Source organism: Triticum aestivum, chromosome 3A (assembly GCF_018294505.1).
Source record: "Triticum aestivum cultivar Chinese Spring chromosome 3A, IWGSC CS RefSeq v2.1, whole genome shotgun sequence".
Classification (NCBI taxonomy): domain Eukaryota; kingdom Viridiplantae; phylum Streptophyta; class Magnoliopsida; order Poales; family Poaceae; genus Triticum; species Triticum aestivum.
In genome coordinates, this window is record NC_057800.1 from 690,886,219 (window position 1) to 690,900,814 (window position 14,596).

Genomic DNA, 14,596 nt, shown 5'->3' on the forward strand with positions numbered 1-14,596 from the left:
AGAAAGGAATAAAAATCACAAAAATTGAAAAGTAAAATGTGGAATCTAGATGCATTTGACTTTTTTTAGTTGGATCACAAAATTAGGAGGGGATTTGGAGCAAGCTGCAGCCCGCACACGCACTTTCTCGGCTGCTGATCCGCCATAATTCGCAAACATAGTCACGTAAAGTGGGCACTCTCCATTGCATAGCCCTCATGAAAACTCTGTAATTGGTTCGTAAAAGGGAAAAGTGATATACCTCTACAAGTGGGATCATATTATGTTATACAGAGGCCAGACATTCTTTCGATGCGATTGTATCATCTTGATAAGTCAATTCAATTAAATGTCATTTATCGGAAAATAGACATAGCTTTGTTTTTTTATGACTTTACTCTTTGTCGACATGTTTAATTTGTATGTTAGTGTTGGTTGTATGCATTATAATTATGTAAAGTTCACGGAGAGGACAGGTATGTGTTTATTGTGTTTGTATCCCCTACTTCTGTGTAAATATTGAAAAGGCTAGGAGTTTTCATGTCATAAACGATGTCCTAGATTTAATCCATGAATAATGTATTTTGAATGGATTAAATAGTTCGGGTCGTCTCTCAGATAGACGCTGTGGGTAGCCCGGGCCTTGCATGCGAATCACTATCTGACATTTTCAGGGACAGACAATGATCGGGAAAGGTAGGGTCCAGCTTCTTAGCCTTAATTTTATCCCTTTGAATTTACACAACAGCGGACCCAAAGTCTATCTGAAATATCTCGTTGGCCCCGTTGAATTTTCAACTAATGACTTTCACTACCGATCGTTTTAGTTAAACCCATCGTTTTGACCTTTTTCGTTTTGTTTTCAGAAACCATTGTCTGGCTTATTCGCCGTTACTTTGAGAGCATGTCAATGATCCAGTTGTATCGTACTTTCTGGATCATTCAAACGATGCTGCCCTTTATAATGCAAGACCCGGCGGTTGTGTCAACCGCTGTGTGATTAATTACTAATATTTGACCAGGTTAAATGTCAGAATTAACCAGCAAGCGGGAAAAGTTCTGCCGTAGAAACATGATGGTTTGGACTTGCAGACGTACTATAGTGCATCATTAGTCAAGGCTGCTGAAGTAACAAGAAGATCTTCCAACTGTTCGTATCCGGCTCAGTAAAATACTAGTTCGCCTTGCCTACAGCGTTGAACGTCCACTGCCGTGCACTATCTGTTACCCAAAATGAAGCATCGTAGTCAAACTCTGACCGACGCTGGGTTGGTAGAGGTAGGTGGACACGGTCTTTGCATATTAGCAGTAATGTAGTTTGAAGGAATGGATGTAATTCGATTTTCGTAAGGAAAAAAGACCATTAATTCCACTTCGCACTTTGCGTAACCAAAGTCTTGCGGCTAACAGCTACGGGCCGACCGATTCCCGTGCTGATGCACGTTCATGGACGCCAAACTAGGTTACTTCAAAATATATAGTACTCCCTCATTCTCTAAAGGAAATTCCTAAAAAAAATTGTCCATGTCAAACGATGCAGTGTTTGATAACAATGAACTAAAAAATGCATACGTAATAAATTATACTCTCTCTGTTCTTAAATATTTGTCTTTTCAAAGATGTCAAATGGACTACCACATATGAATGTATATAGATATATTTTAGAGGGTAGATTCACTTACTTTGTTGCGTATGTAGTCACTTGTTGAAATCTTTAGAAAAATAAATATTTAGAAATGAAGGAAGTATATTTTAATACAATATGTATTTGTTGTTGTGGTTGTTGGTAGTTTTCTCTACGAATTTGATCAAGCTCTGTACTATTTGACTTGAGATAAAAGTTATAGTATCCTTATGAAGATCGAGAAGAGTACGTGATTTGATGTAGTCACTACCAGAAACTGAAATATTTCTATGAGTCTCTTATTTTCCTGTCGGGCCCGCATTAGCGCACAGGGAAATGGGCTTCTACTGTCGGGCCGCAACTGCACGCCAGTAATAGATTTCTTTTCATGTGCGCTCGTCCATCGACACACAAGAATAATAATATACCTGTCGGTCGGTTCTCGGCCCACAGGAATAGCCCATTTGGCGCCACGGATTCATCTAATTCGCACCAAAGGTAGCCCATGTCCCGCCGCTTTGCCAATTCGAGCCCGCCGTTTTTCTCAGAAAAAAAGAACATATGGGCTCTATCCCAGATCGCTCCCAGACCTAGCTCACTCACGAACATTCTCCCCCAAATCTCAGCCCCCAACCTAGCTCTCTCTCCATCGGCCGGCGGCCGGCTGCGCCCCGAATCCCTCGCCGTCGGCTGCGCCCCCAAATCCCTCGCATATTCCATTCTCTCGTTCGCCCCCTCCGCCCCCAAATCCCTCGCCTCTTCCATCCTCTCGTCCGCCCCCTTCGCCTGATTCGCTGGTCCGTAGCCCAACGACCCGCTGCCTCCGAAGTGTCGCCGGCAAAGCTTCCCGCGGCTTCCGGAAGAGGGTCGTCGTCAACGACCTCGTGGCCGTTGTCGCTCGACCACCGCATCCTTCCCTGAGCGGCGCCCTTTCCAATCCAGGTACCACCCTTTCCTGTACAGGTGACGCTCATATGGTATATAAGATTTGTTTGTGGTAAGTGGCGGAGGAGCCCATATGGCTGAATCTTTCATTGTGCTGGTAGTACATGCCTAATCCATCTAGGAATAAGATGGATTTGATAGAGTTGGGGATTGTGGTTGTTACCCCCGTTGCTGGTAGTACATGCCTAATCCATGTAGGAATAAGATGGATTTGATAGACTTGGGGATTGTGGTAGTTACCCATCCACGACATAGTATTAGGCCCTATCAGATTTGTGCTGAAAAAAAATACAAATCTGTACGCCTACCCTGATTTGGCACTTGTTTTTTTAGTAGACTATCAAATACTTTGTCTTGCTGATTAGACTACCAAATACCAAAATCTAAGTCAAATCTTTTGCTTACATCTCCCAGGTTACAGGACTTCTGAAGTTATTTCACTTGTTGACGAGAAAGAAAACATAGTTAAACTGCTGATTGTCAAGGTAGTGGTCAGTACTACATGCTTGTTGTCGTTTAATATTGGTTGATTTCTCAAATATATTCTATGCATGTCTTGTTTTCTGGTCTGATAATGCTTACCAAAGGTTTTTATTATTTTGCTGCTGCGATTGTTTTTTGAGCTCTTTCTTTTTCATTTCCTACTATCCTTATGCTAATTATCTTAAATTGTTATGCTGTGTGTAATAGGATTAGATCTTGGATTTGCTAGTGGATTTTGGGAGTTTCTTAGCTAGCTTGGTGACTCCATATTTTTCACTATTTCAGCAAGTCTTTGGTAAGCATTAAACTTTCAGCATTACGTTTTTATCTTATGTGTACATCTGTTTGCTTCCAATTGCTATACATGTATTGTTGTTGCTAAAAAAAACTCATATTAAGTATGATATGTTGAGGTTAAATAAGCAAATAGCTGATCTATTCCATTTTCAACACAGAATTTGTTAAATGGCAGATCGTGCATGGATGTATAATGGTTGGCAGTATGGTCAAATTCCCTCTAACCTATGGCTTGAACAAACCAACCGATTTCTAGAGCATGCATTCTCTTTTCCAGGCATAGCCGAAGGTGGTAAAATCAAGTGTCCATGTGCCAAGTGTCGTAATTATAATAAGCGCAGCAGGGATGAGGTAGAGAAACACTTGTATAAATACAGGTTCAGGGAAAACTATGAAACATGGATAGAACATGGTGAGAAGTATGTTCCTAGCCAAGAGGGATCTTCCTCTGCCACAAACTATGCGAGGCATGATGAAATTGACCGAATGGACAATATGTTAGTTGACCTAGGTGGCAACTGTCCTCCACCGATTGATGAAGAACCAACCTCCTCTGCCAAGGCTTTCTATAGGATGGTTAGCAGTGCTGATGAAATTGTCCATGAGAACACAACACACTCGCGTCTTTCTGCAGTAGCTCGTTTGCTAGCACTGAAATCTCAGTACAATATGTCAATTGCAGAATATGATGATGTGTTACAAATCATCCATGAACTTATGCCTCTGGGTGCTAACTTGTCCAAGGACTTCTACCAATCTAAGAAACTCTTAGAAGGCCTTGGTATGCCTTATGTCAAGATTGATGTGTGTAAAAATAATTGCATGTTGTACTATAAAGATAATGAGCATAAAGAAAAGTGTGACATCTGCGGTACATCTCGCTATGAGGAAGGCCAGAATAAAGTCCCACATAAAGTGTTGAGATATCTCCCTCTTAAAGATAGATTACAGAGGTTGTATGCTCACGAGGAAACAGCAAAACATATGCAGTCACATAGTCGTTCCAATTCTGGTAAGATGGTCCACCCTATCGATGGTGAAGCTTGGCAAGGGTTTGACAAGGACTTCCCAGAATTTGCAGAAGATCGTAGAAATGTCCGTCTTGTCATAGTCGGTGATGGTTTTACACCATACAAGTTGAATGCTATTCCATATACTTGCTGGCCTATTTTTGTAGCTCCATTAAACCTTCCACCGGGTATTCTCTTGAAACCAGAGTATATATTCCTTAGCCTTGTTATCCCTGGTCCTGAACATCCTGGAAAAAATTTGAGTGTCCTAATGCAACCTTTAGCTGATGAACTGATGCAATTGTGGGCGGGGGTTGAAACATGGGATGCTTATCACAAGGTAAACTTTCCAACGAAAGCGGCTTTTCTATGGTCAGTCCACGACTTTCCTGCCTTTGGTATGTTCGCTGGGTGGAGCACCCATGGCAAGCTAGCATGCCCCGAATGCATGAGTGATTCCAAAGCATTTACTCTTCAATACGGGCGGAAGCCTTGCTGGTTTGATTGTCATAGGCGCTTTCTACCTCCAGATCATGAATTCAGATTCCAGGCCAATTCGTTTAGAAAGGATACAATAGTGTTAGAAGGGCCTCCAAGGCATTTAATAGGAGAGGAAGTGGAATCTCACATGTACACACATGTGAATGACACCTTCAATTACAATAAATTGCACAATTAAACTCACATAAGCTGCTTTTGGCAACTTCCATACTTCAAAAAGTTGAAGCTCCGACACAACATCGATGTGATGCACAATGAAAAAAATGTAGCTGAAGCTATATTTAACACATGCTTTGACATTCCTGATAAAACTAAAGATAATGTGAAGGCAAGAAAAGATCTAGCTGAAATTTGCAACCATCCTTCGATGCACTTGAAACTGAAAGACAATGGGAAGTGGGAGAAGCCAAGAGCACCTTTTGTCATCGATAAGAAGGATGTGATAACCATTCTGAAATGGTTCCAAGAGCTGAAGTTCCCTGATGGGTATGCATCAAGCTTTAGACGGGGAGTTAGCCTACTACATAGAAAGATATTTGGCCTCAAAAGTCATGATTACCATATCTTCATGGAACGCCTACTTCCTGTTGCATTTCGTGGCTTCCTTCCAGAGGACATATGGAAGTGTCTAGCAGAGCTAAGTTATTTCTATAGGCAGCTATGTGCAAAAGAACTTAGCAAGGATACCATACGTTCACTTGAGGAGAATGTTGTTGTTCTTGTATGCAAATTGGAGAAGATATTCCCTCCTCGTTTCTTCAATCCCATGCAACATTAATCATACATCTTCCATACAAAGCTCGGCTAGGAGGTCCTGTATTAGCTCGATGGATGTACATCTATGAAAGGTAACATCCATTTTCCTTATGAAGCTCGATTGATAAAACGTTGAGTCCTGATTTTTTTCTCATAATTACTTTATCTGCACTAACAGATGTATAGGGAAACTTAAATCAAAAGTACGCAATAAGGCTCGAGTTGAGGTTCCATTGTTGAGGCTTATCTAGTTGAGGAGGCAACCAATTTTCTCTCCTTGTATTTCAAACACAATGCCCGGACAGTTAGGAACAAGGTGCCTCGCTATGATGACGGCACCTCTACATTTGTAGCCAAATGCAACCTTGGCATATTTCAATTCCCTGGTCGATGCATGAGTCCTCAAGGAACTTATGAGCTCTCAACAGAAGAGTATAAGGCTGCATTCTTGTACATATTGATAAACATCCCGGAGATGGAGGATTTGTTTGAGTATGTTTTTTCTTTAACTTTTTTATCCATTTAGTAACATCTATGACACAAACTGAACAAACTTTATTATTTAGAGAGTTCGATAAGGAACAATGGAGGAGCCGAGTTGTGCCTACAGAGAAGCAACGTCGTGAGTTAAGATTAAAAGGCTGGAAAGCAGGCCGTTCGAGAAATCATGGTCCTAACTTTTTTGACTGGTTTAAAACTAAAGTAAGGCTCTTGACCACTTGAAACTATATGTAATGCAATTCTGAACTCAACTCAAACTAATATGAGTAACTATATCTTGCAGTGCACGAAGTCATCTAGCATTCACAATGCCTTATGTGAAATGTCATATGGCTTTCGTACACGAGTGAAAACCTATGGAATATATGATGTGAACGGATACCGGTTTCGTTCATAAAAGTATGAGAAGTCAAAATTAGCTACAGTCAATATTGGAGTGTGTGTGCCTGTGCTTGATGAATATGACAACCCACTTGATTATTATGGTGTAATTGAAGACATGATCAAAATAACTTGGGAAGGTAGCCTTGGACTTGAGCTTGTCCTGTTTAAGTGTCGTTGGTTTGATCCAACTCCCACTGGAGTTAAGCGGACTGAAAACTTGGGATTGGTAGAGATAAATCACACATCCAGGCTCTCTAGTTTTGATCCATTTGTGATGGCCTCTCAAGTTACTCAAGTATATTATTTGGAATACCCGTGCAATTCTAGACCAGATCTACAAGAATGGTCAGTTGTATACCGGGTTTCTCCATTGGGCTACATTCCTCCAAGTGAAACTGACAACCATTCTGAAGGATCATCACATGATGTCTTATTTTATCAAGAGGATGGGTGTCGGTGTCAAAACCGGCGGATCTCGGGTAGGTGGTCCCGAACTGTGCGTCTAGGCCAGATGGTAACAGGAGGCAAGGAACACGATGTTTTACCCAGGTTCGGGCCCTCTTGATGGAGGTAAAACCCTACGTCCTGCTTGATTAATATTGATGATATGGGTAGTACAAGAGTAGATCTACCACGAGATCAAGGAGGCTAAACCCTAAAATCTAGCCTATGGTATGTTGTTGTATGATGAAGTTGTCCTACGGACTAAAACCCTCCGGTTTATATACACACCGGAGAGGGTTAGGGTTACACAAAGTTGGTTACAATGGTAGGAGATTTTGAATATCCGCATCGCCAAGCTTGCCTTCCACGCCAAGGAAAGTCCCATCCGGACACGGGACGAAGTCTTTCAATCTTGTATCTTCATAGTCCTGGAGTCCGGCTGAAGGTATAGTCCGGCTACCCGAACACCCCCTAATCCAGGACTCCCTGAGTAGCCCTTGAACCAGGCTTCAATGATGACGAGTCTGACGCGTAGATTGTCTTCGGCATTGCAAGGCGGGTTCCTCCTCCAAATTCTTCATAACAGTTTGTAAACACCAAGAGTAGTGTCCGGCTCTACAAAATAAGTTTCCACGTATTGCCATAGAGAGAATAATATTAACACAAATCTAATCTGCTGACATATTCCGCAGCGTGACATCACACTACGGCCAAGCCTTTATTCGAATCGTTTTCACTTTTCCACCTCGGCGTGTTTTGCGAGGCGGTTTCCTTGGCACGTCTTGTCAAAGCAGAGATCGTGTCCCCCATTTACGGGATTCTCATCAATACGGACGTGCGTAACCCAACCACGCCATTTATCACGGCGCTTGGGAGGCAAGCGAGTTTTACTAGGCTGGTGGGGACGCATAGTCGCATGCGCTCATATAAGGGGATAAGGATCCACCTTTTTACCTACACCTTCTTCCTCCTTTGCCTATCCATCTTCTGCGCACCCGAGCTCCAGCACCCAAGCCCGCACTTCCTACCTCAACCTTCTCCAACAATGTCCGGAGCGGGAGGCAAGTGGATGGTCTCCTCCATCATGGAGGGCCATGTCAAAAGGCTAAGGAAGGCCGGATACCTGTCCAAAGACATCGCGCACCGGCTTCCTGAGGAGGGGCAGCTTCTCCCCACCCCAAGGCCCCATGAGAGGGTAGTATTTCTTCCCCACTTCCTCCGCGGACTGGGTTTTCCTCTCCACCCATCTGTCCGCGGGCTCATGTTCTACTATGACCTAGATTTCCACGATCTGGCCCCGAACTTCATCCTCAATATCTCGGCGTTTATCGTCGTGTGCGAGGCTTTCCTCTGCATTCGTCCCCATTTCGGACTCTGGCTCAAGACCTTCAACGTCAAGCCAAAGGTGGTGCACGGCAACCATGCGGAGTGCGGGGGTGCCATGGCAGGCAAAATAGCCAACGTCCTATGGCTCGAGGGCTCCTTTGTGGAGACCTTGAAGGGATGGCAGTCAGGGTGGTTTTACATCACCGAGCCACGTGATCCGAAGTGGATCGCAGCCCCTGAATTCCGATCCGGACCCCCTACGTGGCTCACGTCCTGGAAGGAGATGGGCTTGTCGTGGGGCGACGAAGAAGAGGTGACTAGACTGCAAAAATGCATCCAGTCCTTGGTGAACAAGCAGCTCAAGCTTGTCAACGTAGTCCAGGTCATGCTCATCCGTCGGATCCTTCCGTGTCAAGAACGAGACTTCAATTTGTGGGAGTTCAACCTGGCGCAGCACCGAACTCTGAGCTGGCTCTTCGACACGACGTACGAAGATGTCTGGAAGGGGCTAACCAAAGGTGCCGAGGCTCCCACATCCGCCTCCGAAGACCGCGGATTCAGCTCGCAGTGTCCTACTAGTGAGGTAAAATATTTTGATCTTTTACAGGACGTCAAGTTTTCTTCATAGTTTGACTCTATGCGGGATCTAAACTCCCTCACCTTTGACAGGATTGGCAGGCGAAGTCCGGACTGATTAACTGTCCGGCTCCCTTACCCGAAGACCCAGCCCCTGCTCTCCTAATGAAGCTGCTGGTTCCGGCACCTTATGTGGTGCCGGAGAAGAAGGCCAAGAAGAAGAAGTCAACGGGGACTCGAAAGAGTTCCCGGCATATGGTGGTGTCGGACTCGTCGTCCGACGAGTCCGAGACGCACTCCTCCCGTGAAGACGAGGAGGAGGAAGAAGAAACCTCTCCCCCTCCAGCGGGGGGAGGAAAGAAGAGGAAGGCCACCCCAGTAGGGGAGGCCGAGGGGTCCAAGAAGAGGAAAACCCCTCCGCCGGACTACGCCCCCGACGCCGACGAGGACGAAGAGGAGTGGCCGGACAGGGCCAAGCGTCCGGTAAAATCGTAAGTGTTCGGATACCAGAGTAACTCATAATATTCCTTTTGTTGCACAGCTTTCCCTAATGTCGAATATAATCGTGCAGCCCGCCCAAGGACGGGCTCGACGAGTCGTCGAGCGGCTCCCTGGATTCATCGGACGTGAATTCAGTTCCGCTCGCTGCCTCCCCCTGTGCTGCGGATGACGCCAAAGTGGCGTCACGACAAGCTCCGGGGCAACAGGAGGTGGTCCAGGAGGAGCCGCGAGGCGACCTCCCGGACTCCAGGAGTAAAGGGGACAAGACCCCCCAGGGCTCCAAGTCCGGCTTTAAGCCGGACACCGCGCCGGAATCATCAATGATTCCGGACCGCGGCAGGCGAACTCCTGCCAAGAGGAGCAAGCCTATTGAGCCGGCGTCCTCCACCCAACCGGAGGCGCCGGACAATCTGCTGGAGGTGCTTAACGGCGCCTCCATCGACGAGGAGCACCGTACCATTATGAGTATGGTGCTCCAGAAGGTTCGGTCCGCCAAAAGCGGACTGACTGAAGCTTGTGCTAGCCTTCTAACAGGCTTCGAGGTAAGTAGAAATATGTAAAAATATTACCGCATAGAAAGTAGCCCCTGATGCTCTGTTTGGCGTTCGGAAAGAAAAGCCGAATAGAGGATCTATGAAATACCGCAGGAGTCTAACTAAAAAGGAGTCAATATATGTATGCAGGCTTCGCTGCTGGCCACCGCCGCACTGACTACGGAGGTGGGTGCCCTAAAGCAGTGCCTCGAGTGGACCGAGAAAGAGCTCGGCCTTGCCAAACGGCAGCTCGAGGAGAAAGAAGGTAAGAGATACCTTATAGAAAAATGCCTATAAAAAGATGCAATTGCAAAAAATGACAGGAGTATACTGCTTATTGTAGGGGCCACAACTGAGGTGGCGACCCTCAAGCAGGCGCTGTCCGAGGCCAAGAAGAGAGCGGCCACGGAGCGCATCGAGCGGGAGAAATTTGAGGCGCAGGTCGGCGAGGTGCAGCAAGAGCTTCAGGCTCTCATGAAAAAACATGAGAGTTTGGAGCTTGACTCGAAGACGCGAGCGTCCGAGCTTGCTGCGGCCCTTAAAACTGCCAAATCTGCCAAGGCGGAAGCCCAGAAGGCCCTCCAGGAATTGGGTGCGGTGAAAAAGATAGCGGCGGGTAAGGCATTCTCTATGCAAATCAGACATATAAAAGTGAACTACTTGTTACTTACCCGAATCCGGAGCTCTCCAGGGGCATTCGCAGATCTTCCCCACAGCGTATCTGATGCCGCCGCATTCTACCGAGCCGAGGAAGGCAGCTCGACGGAGAAGGTGTTCTGGTCTTAGTACGCTGAGGCCGGAGACCCTGTGCCCTTGAGCGACCAGCTGAAGCAGCTGGTCGAGCTCCACAAGGCGGCCGAACAGGCCCTGAAGGGCTTCATAGTTCGGCTGTGGCCTAGAGAGGCCCTACCTGGGAGCTACTTCGGACTGGTGTGGCGGCTGGTGGAGGCTTGTTCCAGGCTCGAGGTCATCAAGCGCTCTGTCTGCATCGAAGGAGCCCGTAGGGCCCTTGCCCGTGCAAAGGTGCACTGGGGTAAGCTGGACGGTGAGAAGCTAGTGAGGGACGGGCCGCCGCCGGGGAAGGAGCATCGCAAGCCCGAGAACTATTACAAGGATGTTCTGGCTGGTGCCCGCCTTATGGCGGATGAATGTACCAAGGATGTAATTTTTGAATGAACTCGCTCGTGTTATCCTGTGCGCTGAAAACTTGCTCATATGCGCTAAGCAATGCTTGAATTAAAAATATTACTTTCTGTGCGGCCGTTTATCAAAAAATTGACAGATGGCCAGTCGTCGGCTTCTGCCCCCATGCCACCTAGTGCTGGGGTGTTCGAGATAAACCTGATGTAACACCCTCGATGCGACTATACCTCCCACGTGTCGAGGCACGACTTAGAGACATAATCGCATTGAAGGCATATGTCGCAAGTTAGGCAATCTTCACAAACATCCCATGTAATATAATAATAAAAGGGGAGATAACATAGTTGGCTTACACTCGTCACGTCAATCAAGTACATAAATAACATTACATCATCCAAACACTCATGGCCTGACTACAGCGCCAAAATAAAAGAGAACCCAACATGCGACAACGGTCCCGTTCACCCCCAACTGGGCACCACTACTGATCATCGGGAAAGGAAACATAGTAACGTTGAGAGTCTTCGTCGAACTCCCACTTGAGCTCAGACGCGTCTCCTGGAGCGGAATCATCAGGCCCTGCATCTGGTGTAATAGTAATCTGTGAGCCACAGGGACTCAGCAATCTCGCACCCTCGCGATCAAGGCTATTTAAGCTTATAGGTAAGGCAAGGTAAAATATGAGTGGAGCTGCAGCAAGCGACTAGCAAGTATGGTGGCTAACTTATTCACAAAAGAGAGCGAGAAGAGGAGGCAAAGCGCGAGCGAGAAACTAGAGAGCAACCTGCACAAACATTACTCCAACACCGTGTTCACTTCCCGGACTCCGCCGAAAAGAGACCATCACGGTAACACACTCAGTTGATTCATTTTAATTAATTAAGGTTCAAGTTATCTACAACCGGACATTAACAAATTCCCATCTGTCCATAACCGCGGGCATGGCTTTCGAAAGTTCAAATCCCTGCAGGGGAGTCCCAACTTAGCCCATGACAAGCTCTCACGGTCAACGAAGGAATAGACCTCCTCCCAAGACGTTCCGATCAGACTCGGTATCTCGGTAATTCAAGACACTTCGATAGGTTAAAACAAGACCAGCAACACCGCCCGAATGTGCCGACAAATCCCGATAGGAGCTGCACATATCTCTTTCTCAGGGCACACTCAGATTGTCCTAGGTACGGGTAGGCCAGCCCAGAGTTGCCCCTGGTGGCCACCGGTAGCTGACAGGTGGACCAACACTCAGAGGAGCACTGGCCCAGGGGGGTTAAAATAAAGATGACCCTTGAGTCTGCAGAACCCAAGGGAAAGAAAAGGCTAGGTGGCAAATGGTAAAACCAATGTTGGGCATTGCTGGAAAAGCTTTAATCAAGGCGAACTATCAAGGGGTTCCCATTATAACCCAACCGCGTAAGGAACGCAAAATCCGGGAACATAACACCGATATGACGGAAACTAGGGCGGCAAGAGTGGAACAAAACACTAGGCAAGAGGCCGAGCCTTCCACCCTTTACCAAGTATATAGATGCATTAAGATAACATAGCAATATAATAATATCCCAACAAGTAAATAAATGTTCCAACAAGGAACGGCCTCCAATCTTCACCTGCAACTAGCAACGCTATAAGAGGGGCTAAGCAAAGCGGTAACATAGCCAATCAACGGTTTGCTAGGAAAATGGTGGGTTATAGGTTTGACATGGCAATTTGGGAGGCTTGCAAGCAAGTGGTAGGCATCGTAGCAATGGCATAGCAAAAGAGCGAGCAGACTAGCATAGCCAAGATAGTAGTGATTTCGAGGGTATGATCATCTTGCCTGCACAGTTGTCAGAGTTGACTGGATCCTCAAAAGCAAACTCAACGGGCTCCTCGTTAGAGAACTCGTCTCCCAGCTCTACCCAAACAAGACAAACAAGCAACAAGGATACAATCAACCACGTGCAAACTCAAACAACACGATGCAAAGATGATATGCTATGCGGGATGCGATGCGGGATGCAAAATGCAATATATGACAGGAAATGCATGAACCTGGCCTCAACTTGGAAAACCAAGTGTGCCACTGGAAAGATAAGATGAAATCGCTTGAAAACGATATAAAGAACGCCGGAATCGGAGTTACGGTTTGGAAATGGCAAGCAATTCAAATATGACACCGGTCTGCGATTTACAGCAGTAGGCATCTAAATGCAATGAGATGAACATGCTACAGCACCCAAACATGACAACAAAATACATGGCAGGGATGCACACAAGATGCTTAACAAAAGTATAGCACTGAGCTACGGCCAATTCATCCATTAACAGGTTCAAACAAGCATGGCAAAAATGCAAATGACAAACAGATTTCAGACTTAGTGAAATTAACACTTGTCTGGAATTCCAGATCAGGTAGCCCTCTTCGGAGCAACAAAACTACATGCTACAGGACCTGAACATGGCAAAGTAAAACATGGCATGGAGCTAATCAAGGATCTTAACAAAAGTCCCTTAGTGACCTTGAGCCAAAAGGGATCAGAAAATACAATTGCAAGCATGTGAACATAGCAAAAACATAATCAGTTTTCAGACTTAGTAAAAACTGACACATGCTGAAATATAACTCAAGTAGGCATGTTTACGAGCTCGATGCACTCACTACGGTGCAAGTCATGGCAAGACAAGCATACACCCATCAAGAATGCACAAAATGCAATCTATACATGGCAAGAACAATAACATAGCATGCACGGATCAACTACAACATCATCGGCAAAATTGCAAACAAGTTGACAATCTGCCCAGATTCACAAAGTAGCAAAAGTAGAGCTCGATTGACTCAAACTAGGGTGATCCATAATTGCAAACAAAGACATGGATGGATAGAGCATTACAATATTAACAAAACTCCCTTACTGATCATCCTCAAAAGAGGCACGGATCACTAGGAAACAACAAGAACATATGGCATCATGAGATAAACAGCTCCAGGACTTAGTGCATGAATCAGAGCTTTGCACCACTTTGCAAGTGCACCACTTTGCAAGCTTGCACAAGTCACCACACACATCCTAAAAATACATGGGTTGCACCTCTGGAAAGATGACAAAACCCTTAACAAAACACATGTAGAACTCACGGGCATATCATGCACACATTAGTCATGGCAAAAATGACAAAAGTGCTAAACGGAGTAACAGATCTGACAATTAACTCAAGTAGCCCTCTTCTAACAGCATTTCAGGCATCAAGATGAACTCAAATGAAAATGATGCAATGGAATGAAATGATGTACACTCTGAGATGAACATTTTGATATGCTATATACATGAATCGGAGCTACAGATGCAAAGTTACAAAGCTACGAACATGAGCACTTGGATCGGAATTTCTGGGACTTGCACGAAATTTTACCCCTAGGGTTTACTGTTCATCCCGAACTAGATTTGGGCACGGAAATCGAGGAACATCGGAGCTGCACTGTAGACGGCCGGAGTCGAGGTCGGCGGGGATGAGGACGGCGGCCGACGGGGGCGACGTCGCCGGTGGCCGGGGGAGGCGGCGCAGGGCCCGCGGTGGCCGGAGCTAGGGGCGACGCCGGCGCTAGGGGCGAC

At 46.0% G+C, this 14,596-nt stretch overlaps 1 protein-coding gene across 2 annotated transcripts; it reads left to right on the forward strand.

Moving 5' to 3' along the window:
• The first annotated feature begins 2,198 nt into the window (after positions 1 to 2,198).
• On the forward strand, positions 2,199 to 6,977 carry LOC123063257 (uncharacterized). 2 transcript variants are annotated; one of them, XR_006430226.1, is made up of 5 exons: positions 2,199 to 2,545; positions 2,963 to 3,033; positions 3,239 to 3,326; positions 3,487 to 5,687; positions 5,774 to 6,977. XR_006430226.1 is itself a non-coding variant. In XM_044486996.1 (4 exons), exon 4 carries the CDS (start codon positions 3,497 to 3,499, stop codon positions 5,015 to 5,017), a length of 1,521 nt encoding a protein of 506 aa, XP_044342931.1. In that variant the 5' UTR covers positions 2,199 to 2,545; positions 2,963 to 3,033; positions 3,239 to 3,326; positions 3,487 to 3,496; the 3' UTR covers positions 5,018 to 6,977. The 2 variants fall into 2 exon arrangements, 1 of the variants encoding a protein (XP_044342931.1); XM_044486996.1 differs by having other exon boundaries at positions 3,487 to 6,977.
• Positions 6,978 to 14,596: the final 7,619 nt, after the last annotated feature.